Source organism: Lineus longissimus, chromosome 4 (genome assembly GCF_910592395.1).
Source record: "Lineus longissimus chromosome 4, tnLinLong1.2, whole genome shotgun sequence".
In the NCBI taxonomy this organism is placed as follows: Eukaryota; Metazoa; Nemertea; class Pilidiophora; order Heteronemertea; family Lineidae; genus Lineus; species Lineus longissimus.
The window spans coordinates 22,185,758-22,199,954 of record NC_088311.1 but is presented as its reverse complement, the minus strand read 5'-3'; the positions used below and the strand labels follow the sequence as shown (position 1 = coordinate 22,199,954).

Here is a 14,197-nt window from a genome sequence, read left to right as displayed (position 1 = left end):
CGATCCGTCACGTATTAGAGAAGACACAGAACGGGCAGCGATAATCCGTTTTGATGCACCAACATTTCATCTATCAGCTGGAAGGCAGACTGCTCGTCAGCTGGGAAAAGGTGAGAAGGGCTATTCAAACATGCTTGCCGAGTCACGCCTACAACAACCAGCTACTATTTTCGAGGTGATTATATTGGCCATATCTCTTGGGTCTCATTCTAACTCAACCAGAGTTAGTTATTTATAAAGTTATCAAATTAATTACAGACTCTTGTTTCATGGGCACATGTCGTGCGTAAAGTGAAATGTGTCGAAAATTTTAAAAAAAGAATACGATTGTTGAAGGTCCATGATGATTTTTAAAACATTTAAGTGGGTAGACACGTTTTCAAAAAACGACCTCGTTTTTGGTTATGTTTCATCTCCCTGACTCTCTAAATCCTTTTCAAACAGACTTTTTAAAAATTAGTTGGCAAAATTAAGTGGGAAGACATGTTTTAAAAATACGACCTTGTCTTTGTCTACATTTACCCTACGTGACCACCAAATGGGTCAAAAAACGCCATTTTTGATTTTTGAAAAATTAATAGCCAAGAATTTAATCAAAAAAGTTCTTCTACAAAAGTAGCAACAAACATGTAGATTTCAGGTATCCGTTACTGGGAGTAATTATTCCTGAAAGGAAAACAGTACTCAAGTCCCATATCAGCTGTTTGGAATCCACACATCAACGCTAGTTCCGCTGTTTATACCCACACTGTTCTTCGAATAACTGGTTCATTCGAATCAGCAGAGTGGTCAATTTAATACGCTGCCTTATTGCTGTGACGCCTCAGCGATGACTTACGACACATTTAAAATTCGGCCTGCTCCAAAAAATGAGAGGAGTTGTTGATTTTACAAACAGCACTTATTTCATTTAAGTTAGTTGATGCATTATTAACATACCACTATGTTATCGCACAATCCACAAGTCAAGCCTCATTAAAATTGGCCTGTTGCACGAGATTGGTGAATCACAGCACGAGCAGACTGGGACAAGAATAGGTCATTGACAGGAGAATCAAAGGGCGAGTTGGTCAAGTATGCCTTTCTCCGGATTACGTTTCACCATCTCCTCCTTGACGATATCCGTGTTTCATATTTTCCCTCAGGGGACCATTGGAGCATGCATCGGTAAGAAGAAATCCTCATCTGCTGTTCTTTACCACGCCTGTTGTACTGTCAATTACCGTAGATAGGTCGAAGCCATCGTGACTCTCAAAGCGATTGCATTTGCTTTCAATACACAATCCTTTGGGAGAAGTGGTATAATTCCTCTTTCACAGTTTGCTTCATGCCATTTCCACTAATTTGAGGCTTTTTCCGACGTATTGACAGTTTCTCTAACTTTTTCCTGATTTCTCCGACATTGTCCGCAACTTTTTTTCCGCTTTGTCTAAAAGGTCGAATTTCCAGAAAACCGGTGAAAAATACGAGGGCTTCCCAAAATAGGCCATTAAAGATCAAAGGCCATAGTGGAATGGGGTTAATAAGGTGTGATGCTAATACCCAGAGTTACCCTTAGACCCTCCTTGGGCCCTTCGCATGTCACACATGTGCATCGTCGTTGGCCCACCCCATGTTCAAGCAGCAGGGGTATTTTTTTACAAAAGTGGGCCTTTCTTGATAAAGCATTAGAAACAAAGTCTAAGATGAAGAAACTTTTGATGTACATAACCGTATAATTTAGCAAATATTTACAGTATTTACATGCATAATACAAACCAATACCCGCATGCATGTTGAACGCCATTGGTAAAACCGTTGTCTTTATATCAAAATTCGTAAATTGTATACCATACTCAAATCTATTTGCAAAATATATTTCATTAATAATTTCACTTCCAGTTCAGGAATGATGGCATTTCTTGATGAAATAAATTGCAAAAACATTAAATATTTAGCCATTAATTTGAAAGTTCGAAATTAAATTGCAAAACAGTTGTTTCTACAAGCACAGTCGACATCTGTCCTGCTTCGCGTCAATAGAGAGGTTCGGCTACAGGTTCATCGTTTCCGTCACATGTTTTCTAGAAAAGATTAGTGACGTACTGTTCGTCCTTTTTAGGTAAAAATTTGGCGTTTAATAAGCCTACAGGCGTCTGGCCTGCAGACAACGGAACCTTAGATCAATGGGACATACCGGTAAATGGCAGAAGGAATAATCCTGCACAGACCTGTCCAGAGATTAACAGCCTGATGAGTTCCTCTGGTCGTTATTGGTTTGTGGACTTGGGAAAGGGGATACTGGTCGGGAGAATCATTTTCACCTTTAGAGGACACAAAGGTGAGTATAATGAGTTATAGTGTCAGTGTCAGTATAGCCTGCTACGACGTGTCTGACGTGACGCAATACGCAATACTCTATCTGTCTCGTGCTGAATGTTTATTGGTCCCGGTGTAGAAGTAAAAAGTATCCTCCTTGAAAAAGTGTCCGGCCCTATTGTATTCTCAGGGATTATGGTATATGATTCTTAAGCGGCCATGATCGCATAAGTTAGGCTATAAGTTGCCGATATCAAACTCTCCACAAGAATTGGGAATGAACTGATTACATATGACCAAACCACTACATATATATATCAGTGGTTATGGTGCAGTCGATCAATTTCCCTGTCTATTAACCTAGGTCTATTGGTAAGCTAGGAAACTTCACTGACAGAAAACGCATCGATAAAGTATAGGGAATCCTTGTAGGCCTGCCATTCTTGACTCTTAACATGAAATTGATACAAAAGGCGAATAAACCATTAGATAAATTGATGTCGCTGACCAATTGTCCATCCCGATTCAACAATGTTGATAGGCATCGAATGGCAATGGTCGTTGGAGCTGGGATTGCATATACAGAAACGGTCTCAGATCCGTGAGTCTAGGGTATCATATGCGGTAAAATAAAGGAAAGTACATTCAGATCCCGCTTGAAAATACAAATCTCGAATGTATAACAAGAATTTCACTGTTTTAGCACGGAGAACTCGTCAAACATGTTTTATAGCGTTTCCAACATTTAGTGAGATGGAACGGTCGGTCAGAAACGGAAACATTAAAAACATAACACCAGTCATGACAAAACATTAGGCCTAATTTATGTTTTGATTTTCAAATCATCTCATTCCAGACCAACAGGTCGGCTTTCGCGTGTCGTTGTTTAACGAACGTCCAGCATTTAAATGGGGCAGAAAAAATTGTTTTCGAAGAGAACCAAGTATATTAAGCAAGCCGTTTGAGGTGCAGATCGTGACTTGTCTCATCGACGATCCATATCGGTATGTCGCAGTTATGACAGAAACGCAAATTCCGAGGCTCGATCTACACGTACTGATTTGTCAGGTGGAGGTCTATAGTAACACGACAGACTGTAAGTAAACAGAAAATGCCCTGATAGCCAGTTCGAATTTGCCAGAATACGATTCTGTAAAAAATGCATTCCATCTTCATCATACTGAATCAATGTAAGCTGAACATGCGAATTCCAACGTGCTCGTGAACACCTTGTAAAGTGTTAGAAACTCAAGTTATGACTTTTGAGATATCTCCACAATACAATCAGCTACATGCATACTTTGCATGTTTACATCTGTACCCGATCGGATTATTACATGTAGTTAAGATCTGCATGTAGTTCCCTATACGACGTCACGTACATTTATGTATGACATTTTTGTACACGATCTAGTCAGATCCTTACTCAAATATTTTTGTAGAGATTGTCTGTATAGGCGTACATGTAGACCTCTAAGAAACTTAATGCGAATCAAGAATATATAATTTTATCGACAAGATTTTCGACCAGGAGGTAGGCGCACATATAGGTATAAGTTGGTTTTCTAAAGTGACTACAGGGTCGCCCAGAAAGATTTCCCCTTGCACAATAGAATTCTATTGTGCATCCTTCGTGTGAGGGGAAATAATTCTGGTTTCATCCTGTATCATAGCTACTTTAAATCACCTGCACAATATATAGATAAACTTCTTTTAATCATATTTTATCAAAACTGCTACAACTATTCATAATCCTTTTTTTCTTCAGCGGACAGTGACCGCTTTGGGAACTTCATTGCCTCTCCTCCATTCATGCAGCCTGTTCAAAAGTACCAGGTCTTGACTGTCAGGAGTAGGATAGACTGCGCCATGATGTGTTTCAAAGCAGAGACGTGTGTCAGTTTCGACTTCACAACTCAAACAAGAGAGTGCGACTTCTTTAACTACACGAGCGCGGCTTCGGCATCAGCGGTTTTGCCACCATTCACCCTGGACTGTCGTATCGAAACATAATGCGATACGTGACTTTTATAAGACTTTCCGCAAAGTGTAAGCCTTTATTCGTTCCCGATTGGCAGTCCGTCATGTATCACCATTGGTCTAATCTAAAACATTAGAACAACGGCCGTAGCGTCTGCTGTGTCCAAAAGTACGTGCTGTGTCAAAGGAAATGGCAGGCCGGGCGATATTACAACTTACTGATCTTTTAATTTAAGAAGAACTCTTTTAGTACTGCATAGTGAGAAATTTATTTGCTGTTGTGTATATTGAGACCTATATTAAGTATAATCTTCTCATTGAGTAGATAGTTTTTCCATAAAACTGAATGTAAGCAGATGCCATCTCTCATACACACAATACATACAATAAAAACTTGTAAGGCGCTCAAATCCAGCAATTAAACTGTTCGAGTGCGCCCCCTAGCGAGCAAAGTACTTCTGAAATAGGACCGTCTTTAGAGGTTGTGTCTATAGGTAACCGTTGACCACATTGTTAATTGAACGCATCAATCATCAACGAGCAGGAGACTCCACTATTGCTTCGCCTCGGTCACAGTGAACTGAGCCAAACAAAGCCCGATGAAGTAGTAGAAGATGTCCCCTTGGAAAAAAGTGTCGGAACTTGGTATTCTACCGAATTCTGGTAGACATGGTTCTACATCTATATAGATGCCATGACTGGTATAAAACATGTACATCAGATATTAAAAGCGGATAAGAATCACTGTACATGTATAACCCGGACATTATATTCTATCCTTTGGACAGTTGAAAAACATTTCCACTCCGGTAGTTGTTCTTGAAATGTTTCTGCCTTGTTTTCCATTGGGTCAAGTGGGATTCATCTTAGAACACGAGAGACAGGGAGAGGAATAAAGAATATACATGATTTTATATAATTTCTGGCAACTAAATCACTGTAAGCGTCTACATATTTTTGTCTATGCGTGTATAAAAAGGATCTATTTTGATTGCACCGCCTTTTGTACTAGTACACGTACATGTATTTAGTTAATGTTCAGTGGTTATTGCAAGTAGGCCTATGTAATGACAGAAATTTTGAAAAAGAAAACACATTGATTTGTTGTCAATGACATCTGCTTAAGAGTAGTCCAAGTTAGGTTGCAAATTACTCAATACACAATTCAAATCCTATGTCATCTTAGAGAACGCTATCCTTAAATGTTTTATGTCGATCTCACGTTGTCACTGTATCGATGTTTCTTCCTGTAAAATAAAGAATGTCGAGAAATCTAAAAACAAAAAAAAATCTTGCACTAAAGCAACATATCATATTTTGTGCATGAAAAATGCCGAGTTCAAGTCAATTTCAAATACGCGTTTCAACTTTGTCTGGAAACCACAGTGTCTACATGTTCGATAAAAGTTTTATGGTTCTGTAACTCGTTCTATAATATCATAGCAACAGAACTGATCACATGGCCTTTTTAAGCGCATCCTCGAAAAAGTCGTATCCTCTTCTCCTCTCACACGTTCGTTCGTTAGTGCGAAGTGTTGGCATTAAGTTCAGGGTGGTTAAAGCGGCAAAACTGGCAATTGAGACATTTACTAATCGTTACTCACGTTTTATCCCTCGCCAGAACATTTCAACAGTCCAATCATCAAATAGCCTTCTTCTACACCCGGTCCTCCACCTAAAATATCAAGACATTTATGTATGGGATGTGTTAATATTGCTGGACTGTTGAAAGCGATTTTAACATTCCAAAAATGCTATTACCCCTCCCCCGACAAGTCCAATATATATCAGTATGAATGATATTCATTTTACATGGCATACCAGTTTCTCCGATACACACGCTCGTAATTGGAAGATCCTGCTTGTTTCTGATATGCCCGTCATCCTGTCGCCACTGTTCGTCATTCGAATTGCAGTTACAAGCGTTTTCGGGATCCGCACACGTCCGATTCAAACCACACGCGCACATATCCGAGGTTGGGTCGGATCCATCCCAGTAGTGGCGGATTTCCGCTTTGCGATTGAACCAGTAACTAAATATAGTGCTTGTCCCGTCCCGGTGTACCACCGCTATGGCAGAGGCATAGCACCGCCAGCTGATATACTGGGAGCATTGGCCCGAGATATCGACGAGGCTAATGGCTTGCGCCAGCGTGACGTTAGCGTACTGAAGTCCCACTTGGAACTCGCAGTGACTGGCCCCTTCCGCATTAGTTACGTGGGTGTCGTTCATCGCATTGTGACCTTCAGAAAAGACACGAAACGCAATTTCATAAAATACGACAATATCAAAGAAAAATCATCAGAAAAACGATTCTGCTGAGAAAAGCTGCTGTTGGGCCGTTTACATAGTTACCCCATTCCTCTCTTCCATGGAGCTTCCCACACATTAAAATCAGTTATGAAATCCTATGATTAAATACGATTATGATGACTACATGTAGTATAAAAATATCGATCGTCGATGCAGATGTAGGCCTTCTAATAACCACATTAAGAGAACTAATTGGACTATTATAGCCTTGACTGTTTGCCGATACAGTAATTGAAATTTCATTTGAATTCCGGCCATGACAATAACGGTAAATGTTGAACGGACAAATAACCTGGTGTAGGAGTGGAAAATGTCCCCCTGAAGAACGGTGTCCGGCCCCTTTCTGTTCTGATGGATTATAATACATGGTTCTATTTCTATAGAGGCCGCGACCCTTGATACATGTACACTGTAAAAAGTGAGAACACATGGAACATGTTCAGAACACACACGGAACACGTTCCCTAGGCACGCAGAAAAAGAATTCTGAGATGACGTGTTCAGAACGTGTTCAGTGAAGGATCAGAACACATCTCATTTTCTGTGAACATGCGCAAGCTGAACAGGGAACACTGCGAACGCGTCCGCGGTGTTCTCCCCACACGGCGAACGCGTTCTGAGACCATCCCTCGGCCTCGCTTCCATTTTTCCGCCGCCATTGTGAACTTTCTCAAACTGAGCCGCGAACTGTTCTGCGAAAATGGTGAGTTTTTATAGATTTTGTATCGATTTCAATGCATGCAATTGGTCAAGTAATGCCAGTCGATGTTGTAGAACTGATATTAGCGTTAGAAGAAGAGCCAAGGCGTCGCCAGCAGCTGCTTGAAGAGACTGACTGACAGCGCGACCCTACAACAATCATCCGACTATTGAATGTACACATCAATGTATAGGCTGACACATGTATGGCTACATGAATTGATGCATACATAATGTACGTGTCCAGGCGGATTGTCAAAACTGTATTTATCAGTGCCTGTAATTCTCTTTTTTTACTTTCAGATCTACTAGTGTGTCCCTACAGCAGCTGCTATTTCTATTTTTGCTGGGAGTGTTTCCATTTCCAAGGATTTGTTTTGCTGAACCGAGTGTTGTGTTCTGACTGTGTAATCTGTAGTACAATTACTTGTAGTACAATTTGACGTTTTGGTCCATGTGACAACCAAGGCGTTGACAGAGTGGAATTGTGTTAATTAGAGTTGATGATTGTTCTGTAGGGATGAGAATCATCAACGTGTTCAAAGACTTCTTGTGTTTTTGTCAGCCTCTCTGGGTCTTCCTGGTAGGTGCTGGTAGGGACTAGTGAAAAATAGTACCTGTCTGGAAACCTATTAAAAGGGCCAGTATCCCAAATGTCAGGAAGCTTCCTGAGGCAAGATAATATGTACATGTCAGTTTATTTTTGTATTTTGAAATAAAAATTGTAAAAAGAGAGATAATCTTTGTTTTTAAAATGTTCAGAAAACCCCATGTTTTCAGGAACAGGTTCTGAAATACTAGAACATGTTCTTTTGACTGGAGAACGTGTTCTGGAACGTGTCCCATTGTAGAACGTGTTCCTTGGTAGAACACCTTGTATTGTGAACGTGTTCTAGGACTAGAACACCAGAAATATGAAGAACATGTTCTCAGAACGTGTTCAAAAAATGGGTTCAAATCGAGGTGTTCTGATTTTGAACATGTTCTAGGTGTTCTCACTTTTTACAGTGTAGCTCATAGATTAAAGTGCATAATATAGAGTCCTTTATTCTCCGGACATTCTGTCATATGTAGGACATTTCACCGGCTTACCTATCATGGTGATACCAACACCTCCGTCCGCTTTCATGTCGCACCAAACATAGAAGGGTTCGACCCCCGCAGTATTTCCATCTGGGTCGATCTGGACCAGGGCATTGTGAGACAGACCTCTCTGCTTCATCTCCGTACAGGTACGAACATCTGGTGATGAGAAAATGTCGCTACTTTTAAAGCTTGATTGCATCAGAATCTTTCTGTTGCAATCGAAATATTGTTTTATTCTCAATGTTGATCTCAAGAGTTTGAATTATTTTGTATTCTCCATTATCGGGCCTAAATCCTCTGACGCGAAGGTGACATTTCGTGCAGAAACCACTGACAGAAATAAGAAGAATACGTGTACTCACAATCGTCGCATGGGTAGTTCATGCACGAACCCGTTGTAGAATTGGCTCCGATACAGGGTCCCGTCCTGGAGCCATGAACAGTAAAATCACATTCCCGTACCCTTGTCCTCATTCCACCCGTACAGGTGGCGGAACAGCTTGACCATGTGCCCCATTCGAGCCAGTCACCGGGAACTGAAGAAGAGATGCAACGGTTAAGTGTGATAAATAAGAATTAGGCTTCTTTTTCCAACCCTGCTCCACTCTGATAATTAAATAGCAGCATTATACATTGTATATACCAGGAGGGCGATGTTCCCAGTTGCCAGTTAACACCACCATGACTTGACTTCAAAAGTATCAGTTTTCTTACCGTAAATGTATTGATTAAGCCATCGAAACTGGACAAGGAACTGTTGCGTTATGAAACGAGTACCCCCCCCCCCCCCCAAGACTAAATCAATCATCAGAAAATAAGAAGTTACTGACTCTCGCAAGTGACCTCGTTACATGCACCAGTCGCCGTGTCGGCCCCCTCGCATGTATTACCGCCGTACTCCGGGGGTTTGCACGTTCTTTTTCTTGTCTTCGTACCAGAGTCACACGTCACACTACATGGAGACCACAGTCCCCAGGCCAGCCATACGCCATCGACTTACATGTAAAGCAAAGAAAGTTAGCTTTGATATGATGACATCTCGCATCACGGCAGAAGAAGAATCGCTACGTTTACCACACTGCATGTGGCGAAGGCTATTTAGAAGGCTTACTCTGATCTCTTGAAAAGCGTTTTAAGAAGAAACTACGTGCAAGTCTAAAAGAATATATTTCAGACGGAATATTTAACTACATAAAATTACTAATAAAACTGTAACTCGTGGAATAATCATATAAGTGTTCGCCAAGTCTTTAACTAAGGTAAATTTATTCTCCTTACTTTTTTCGCTATCTATATTCGAGTAATAACAGAGTTCCCCTTCAGGCTTCAAACATTTCTTCCGCGGACCTTATCATTTGAGTTAACAATTCTTACCCGGGCACTGTTGAGTGTTACACTGTTCCTGTTCCGTGTCACTTCCAACACAGGAGGTGCCATTATGCATCGGAGGGATGCATGTGCGTGTCCTACTTTTGATACCACCACCGCATTCGGCGGTGCAGTCATCCCAGGTCGCCCAATCCTGCCAATAGCCATCAACTACAAATAGAAAATAAAAAATACTATATCTGGCAGCTTTAATGTATTTGTCTTTTCGGCAGTGGCACTGCAACAAAATACCTAAAAGAAAGCGCGATCATGGAAACAACGAAATGCTTAAGAATGCAGTTAAGAGACTAATGTATACATTTGCATGCATTAATCGCCGCCATTTTGCGGATGAATACAGCGCTTGTATCCCGTATTTTTCATTTCATAAAAAAACTTTACCGGATGATATAATCCATGTCTTTACACACTGGATACTTTGAAAGCTGGTACTGTATATGCAGTCTCCTTATTCACTGGTCAAGACTGGATTACGCTCAAGAAAGGTGCTCTTCTTCTTTCTAAGCAAATAGCGATCTTACCTGGGCATGAATGAGTGTTGCATTGCCTTTCCTCCGTGTTGTTTCCCTGGCACTGGTCACCGTTATATTTTGGCTCTACGCACATCCTAGTCCGGGCCTGGCTGCCTCTACCACATGTTAGGGAACATGGCGTCCAGTAACTCCAATCCCGCCAGTAACCGTGGACTACAATTTTGGGAAGGTGAAATATTTTTAAAACCTGCTACGAGATCGAGAACCGGGATTTGAAGATATGTTTCGCAAGCTGCACAAGTTTGTATAGCAAAGTCGTCAGGCATGAATATCTTCATCAAATCGTGAAGAACTGACTCATTTTAGAAAACGTAGATTTCTAAGCAATGCCTGATCAACGATAGGCAAAGCGAACACCTTGCAGCATTGGCAGCTGGGAGATAATGCAATATATAATTAATCAAAAACAACAATAATCGTTTGATTGGGTGACACCGGTAGTCATGATTCTAGTAGGTAAGCGCGCGCCGTGGCAAGGCAAGGACATGTATATGTAGCAACAAAAGAATAGACTTTTCGGTGGCATCATATACATTTAAAAGACATTACATGAATAAAGCAAGCAGAAGATAGACAAATAAAACATCAAAATATCTAAAGAAGTTGGAATGACAAAGTCAAAACGCCATGCCCGCTTTTTTACCTCATATTTTCTCGTTCGCCCCTTTGTGACATGTAATTAAGATTAATAAGGTAATGGTTTTAGGATGACTATACATGTACATGTATAACGGCAATAGCAAAAAGGGTAGGGAATGCCACTTCGTGTATGGCGTTATCGAGTTGGAATTATTTGAGGATACAATTAGAAAAAGAGTATGTCCACTCCTCCAAGGCGATCGACTTAAAGGTTGATTAGGAGAAGTGCACCTACCTGTTCGGACGCAAAGAGCTTACTACATACATTCAACGATAAAATAGCAATTATGAAACATACAATTTGAAGAACGAAAAGAACAATTATTGAAAACTCCGCCATCATGGCGCTTATCATTACTTTAGTACATTCATCCATAACCATGATATTGATATTTTGACAGCTCAAGGCATATTGGTCAGCATAAAGATGGCTGAAAATCCTGAAAAACTCAAAAGATGCCCCGAAGTGAGACCCGACACTTTATCCATCGTTTGTCGAATGACTGGAAAGGCTTTGCCGAAGGTGCAACCAAAGTCCAGAACTTTGTTGTGATAGTTGATGAGAGTAGACATCCTGCTCCAGAGAAAGACTAGTTGTTTTATGACTTTGTCACAAAGCATCCTCACCCAGAAATGTCAACTATAGTCGCGGAACTATCCTCGTCCGATACACTGTTTTTTAGATGTTTTTAAAAGAAAGATTACCATGGACGACGCATAACGACATGTCAAACAAAAGATTATGAATTATGTACAATATGTATTTCATGAACTAGCTACCAATACAGGAAGTCACGAAAGGAAATATTGATTTGTTCCATCTCGTGCTTCTCAGACAATTGAGCCAATTCTATCGGTGAAAGGAAGAGGCGGTCGGTTGGCGAGAACATATATTTCCAATCATCTTCTCATCAAATATTCACATTGCACTGAGATGTCCTATCCTCAAGCGTCCGAGTGAACCTAGCCTGTCTGACCCGTCAGATGAGACTGGATAAGGCCTTTCTGAGCGGTATTCTTCGCCAAAAACAGAGGTTGGTATGACGTTAAATGCCATCTTCTAATGTCACATGTTGTAAATGGCAGCCTCCATTCCTTTGACCAGAGAGGTTTTTTTGGAGGGAATTTCCTTACAAAGTTAAATTGGTCCCTCGCAGCCATTTAGCGACCTGAAGCAAAAATGTGCAGGAGTTCGGTTCGAGAGAGAAGGCGGACGTTGAGGTCGGCGCCAACTGACATAAATGCAGCTTGTTAAGAAACGGCAAGACATGTGGTTCAGGTCAGCACACACAGACCAGAAGGCAATGCATTGGGGCTGATGTCAGCACACGCAGACATACAGCATGCCGAAAGAAAACAAGGCATGAGGCTGTGGTGAGCATATGCAGACCTACAGCTGGCAAACAGAAGGCAAGGAATGAGGGTGATGCACACGCAGACCTCAACATGCCAACAGAAAACAAGGCATGAGGCTGAGGTCGGCACACGCAGACCTACTGCATGCCAACATAAGACAGCTGGGCATGCGGTTCAACCTGCCAACAGAAAACAAGACATGAGGCTGAGGTCAGCACCCATGTGACTTACAGCATACATTTACCAACAGCCGACACTGTGTGAGGTCAGCACCCACGTAGAGCTATATACATCATGTATATACACATCGTAAGGCACAGATTTGTACTATTTCAACCAAGCAACCAAAATAGACCAGATGTTGAACTCAAGAAACGTTCCTGTGGAAAACCCTCAAAGAGATAAATAGTTTAATCTTCCTTGCCGCCTGTGCCGATATGGCGCTCTGAATACATCGTATCACAGCTTTAAAATATACCGATTATTGGATATTTCAAAGACACGATTTAGTGTATGCAGCGCTAGATTGATCTGTGAAGATGTGACAGCATCCCACACATTCCAAGATGACACAAATATGGAGAAAGATAAGCGCGATTCAGCATTCCCATTCTTGTCTTGCAATAAGCATAATTTGAAATCGCATTGCCGGTGTCCCAGTGGAAAATGTCCCCAGTTGAAATTTTCCCCGGATACTAACAGCTAGAGGTGAAAGTCCGGGGGTCTCCAAGTACTAGGTATGAAAGTCCGTCGGACATTGACCTCTAGTTGTTATTGTCCACTGAACAGGGACTAAAGTCCAATGTGGACACTGATTCCCTAGGAGTTAAAGTCCTTTTTTCTGTGGGTGATATAGAAAGAAGAAGTGAACAAAATAACATACATGTATTTTCAATTTGACTGAGTGATTTATTTCGATAATGATTTACATCACGCCGTCTGGGAGGACTGGCTGGCCTAGTCACTTGCTAATATGGAGTTACATGGATTTGAAACCCAATAATATGAACCATACAATCTGTACATAGATTTAGTACATAATCTTTGGCAGATGATATGGTATTAAATTATCGGCATTGACTGCTTTTGCGAGTTTTTTCGCTCTGTTGGAAATAACGTAGGTACCGCTTTTTTCATTTATTTCTTCTTCTCTCCCTTTCGATCGGATCTTCTTAGATTTCTCTTCAACACGAGGGACTCAACGGAAAAAGCCTGACAAGAACAATGTTAGCTTTAAAATGGGAAATAGGTAATGGGAAGACTAATAATATACGGTATCCGATTCGTTAATGAACAGACACATGTAAGCATGTTTTACTCCATGAAGTCAACACTCCTAACTTAAATTATAACATAGTCCTGACGGCCCTCAATTTTAATGTGATAGATTGGAAATAATGTGAAGTGTACGTCTCAGAGACCACCATTCCTAGGCATTACTGTCCCATAGACTACCACACCTAGCAACTATATAATGTCTCATGAGACACCTATCCCTAGGTTTGACAGTCCATTGGACATTAGTAACCGCGTTCACAGTCCGGATACATTCATAACTAGAGATAAGTCTCCAATGAACTTCTATTCCTAGCTACGAGAGTCCGATGGACATCAGAGCTTTGACAAAAAGGAGGGTTGTGCCACGGTTCTCTTGGACTTATCTGCCGCCTTTGATACCATTGACCACGAAATCATGATCTCGCGTCTGAAAGATGTTTTTGGTGTCAAGGGCAATGCACTTTCATGGTTTGAATCTTACTTCAGAGGTCGTGAGTTCAGGGTTAAAGCCGGTACCAGCCTGTCTGATATCCATGATCTGAAGCATGGCGTACCGCAGGGCAGCGTTCTCGGCCCTTTGCTTTTCTCATGCTACACTTATCCACTGGCGGAGGTTGTCGAGGGT

General features: G+C 41.2%; 2 protein-coding genes across 2 annotated transcripts; one reads left to right on the top strand and one right to left on the bottom strand.

Annotated features, from left to right (window-relative positions):
* The first annotated feature begins 1,056 nt into the window (after positions 1 to 1,056).
* LOC135486634 (uncharacterized) lies at positions 1,057 to 5,243 on the top strand. Its single transcript, XM_064769580.1, has 4 exons — positions 1,057 to 1,167; positions 2,102 to 2,320; positions 3,155 to 3,394; positions 4,067 to 5,243. Exons 1-4 carry the CDS (start codon positions 1,077 to 1,079, stop codon positions 4,309 to 4,311), a joined length of 795 nt encoding a protein of 264 aa, XP_064625650.1. The 5' UTR covers positions 1,057 to 1,076; the 3' UTR covers positions 4,312 to 5,243.
* Positions 5,244 to 5,437: 194 nt separating this feature from the next.
* On the bottom strand, positions 5,438 to 10,438 carry LOC135486633 (contactin-associated protein-like 2). The gene is made up of 8 exons (XM_064769579.1): positions 10,288 to 10,438; positions 9,752 to 9,916; positions 9,208 to 9,372; positions 8,740 to 8,913; positions 8,384 to 8,533; positions 6,100 to 6,522; positions 5,883 to 5,953; positions 5,438 to 5,525 (listed from the first exon to the last, which is right to left on the bottom strand). The coding sequence occupies exons 1-7, from the start codon at positions 10,370 to 10,372 to the stop codon at positions 5,886 to 5,888; spliced, it is 1,230 nt and encodes a 409-aa protein (XP_064625649.1). The 5' UTR covers positions 10,373 to 10,438; the 3' UTR covers positions 5,438 to 5,525; positions 5,883 to 5,885.
* Between the last annotated feature and the right edge of the window lie 3,759 nt (positions 10,439 to 14,197).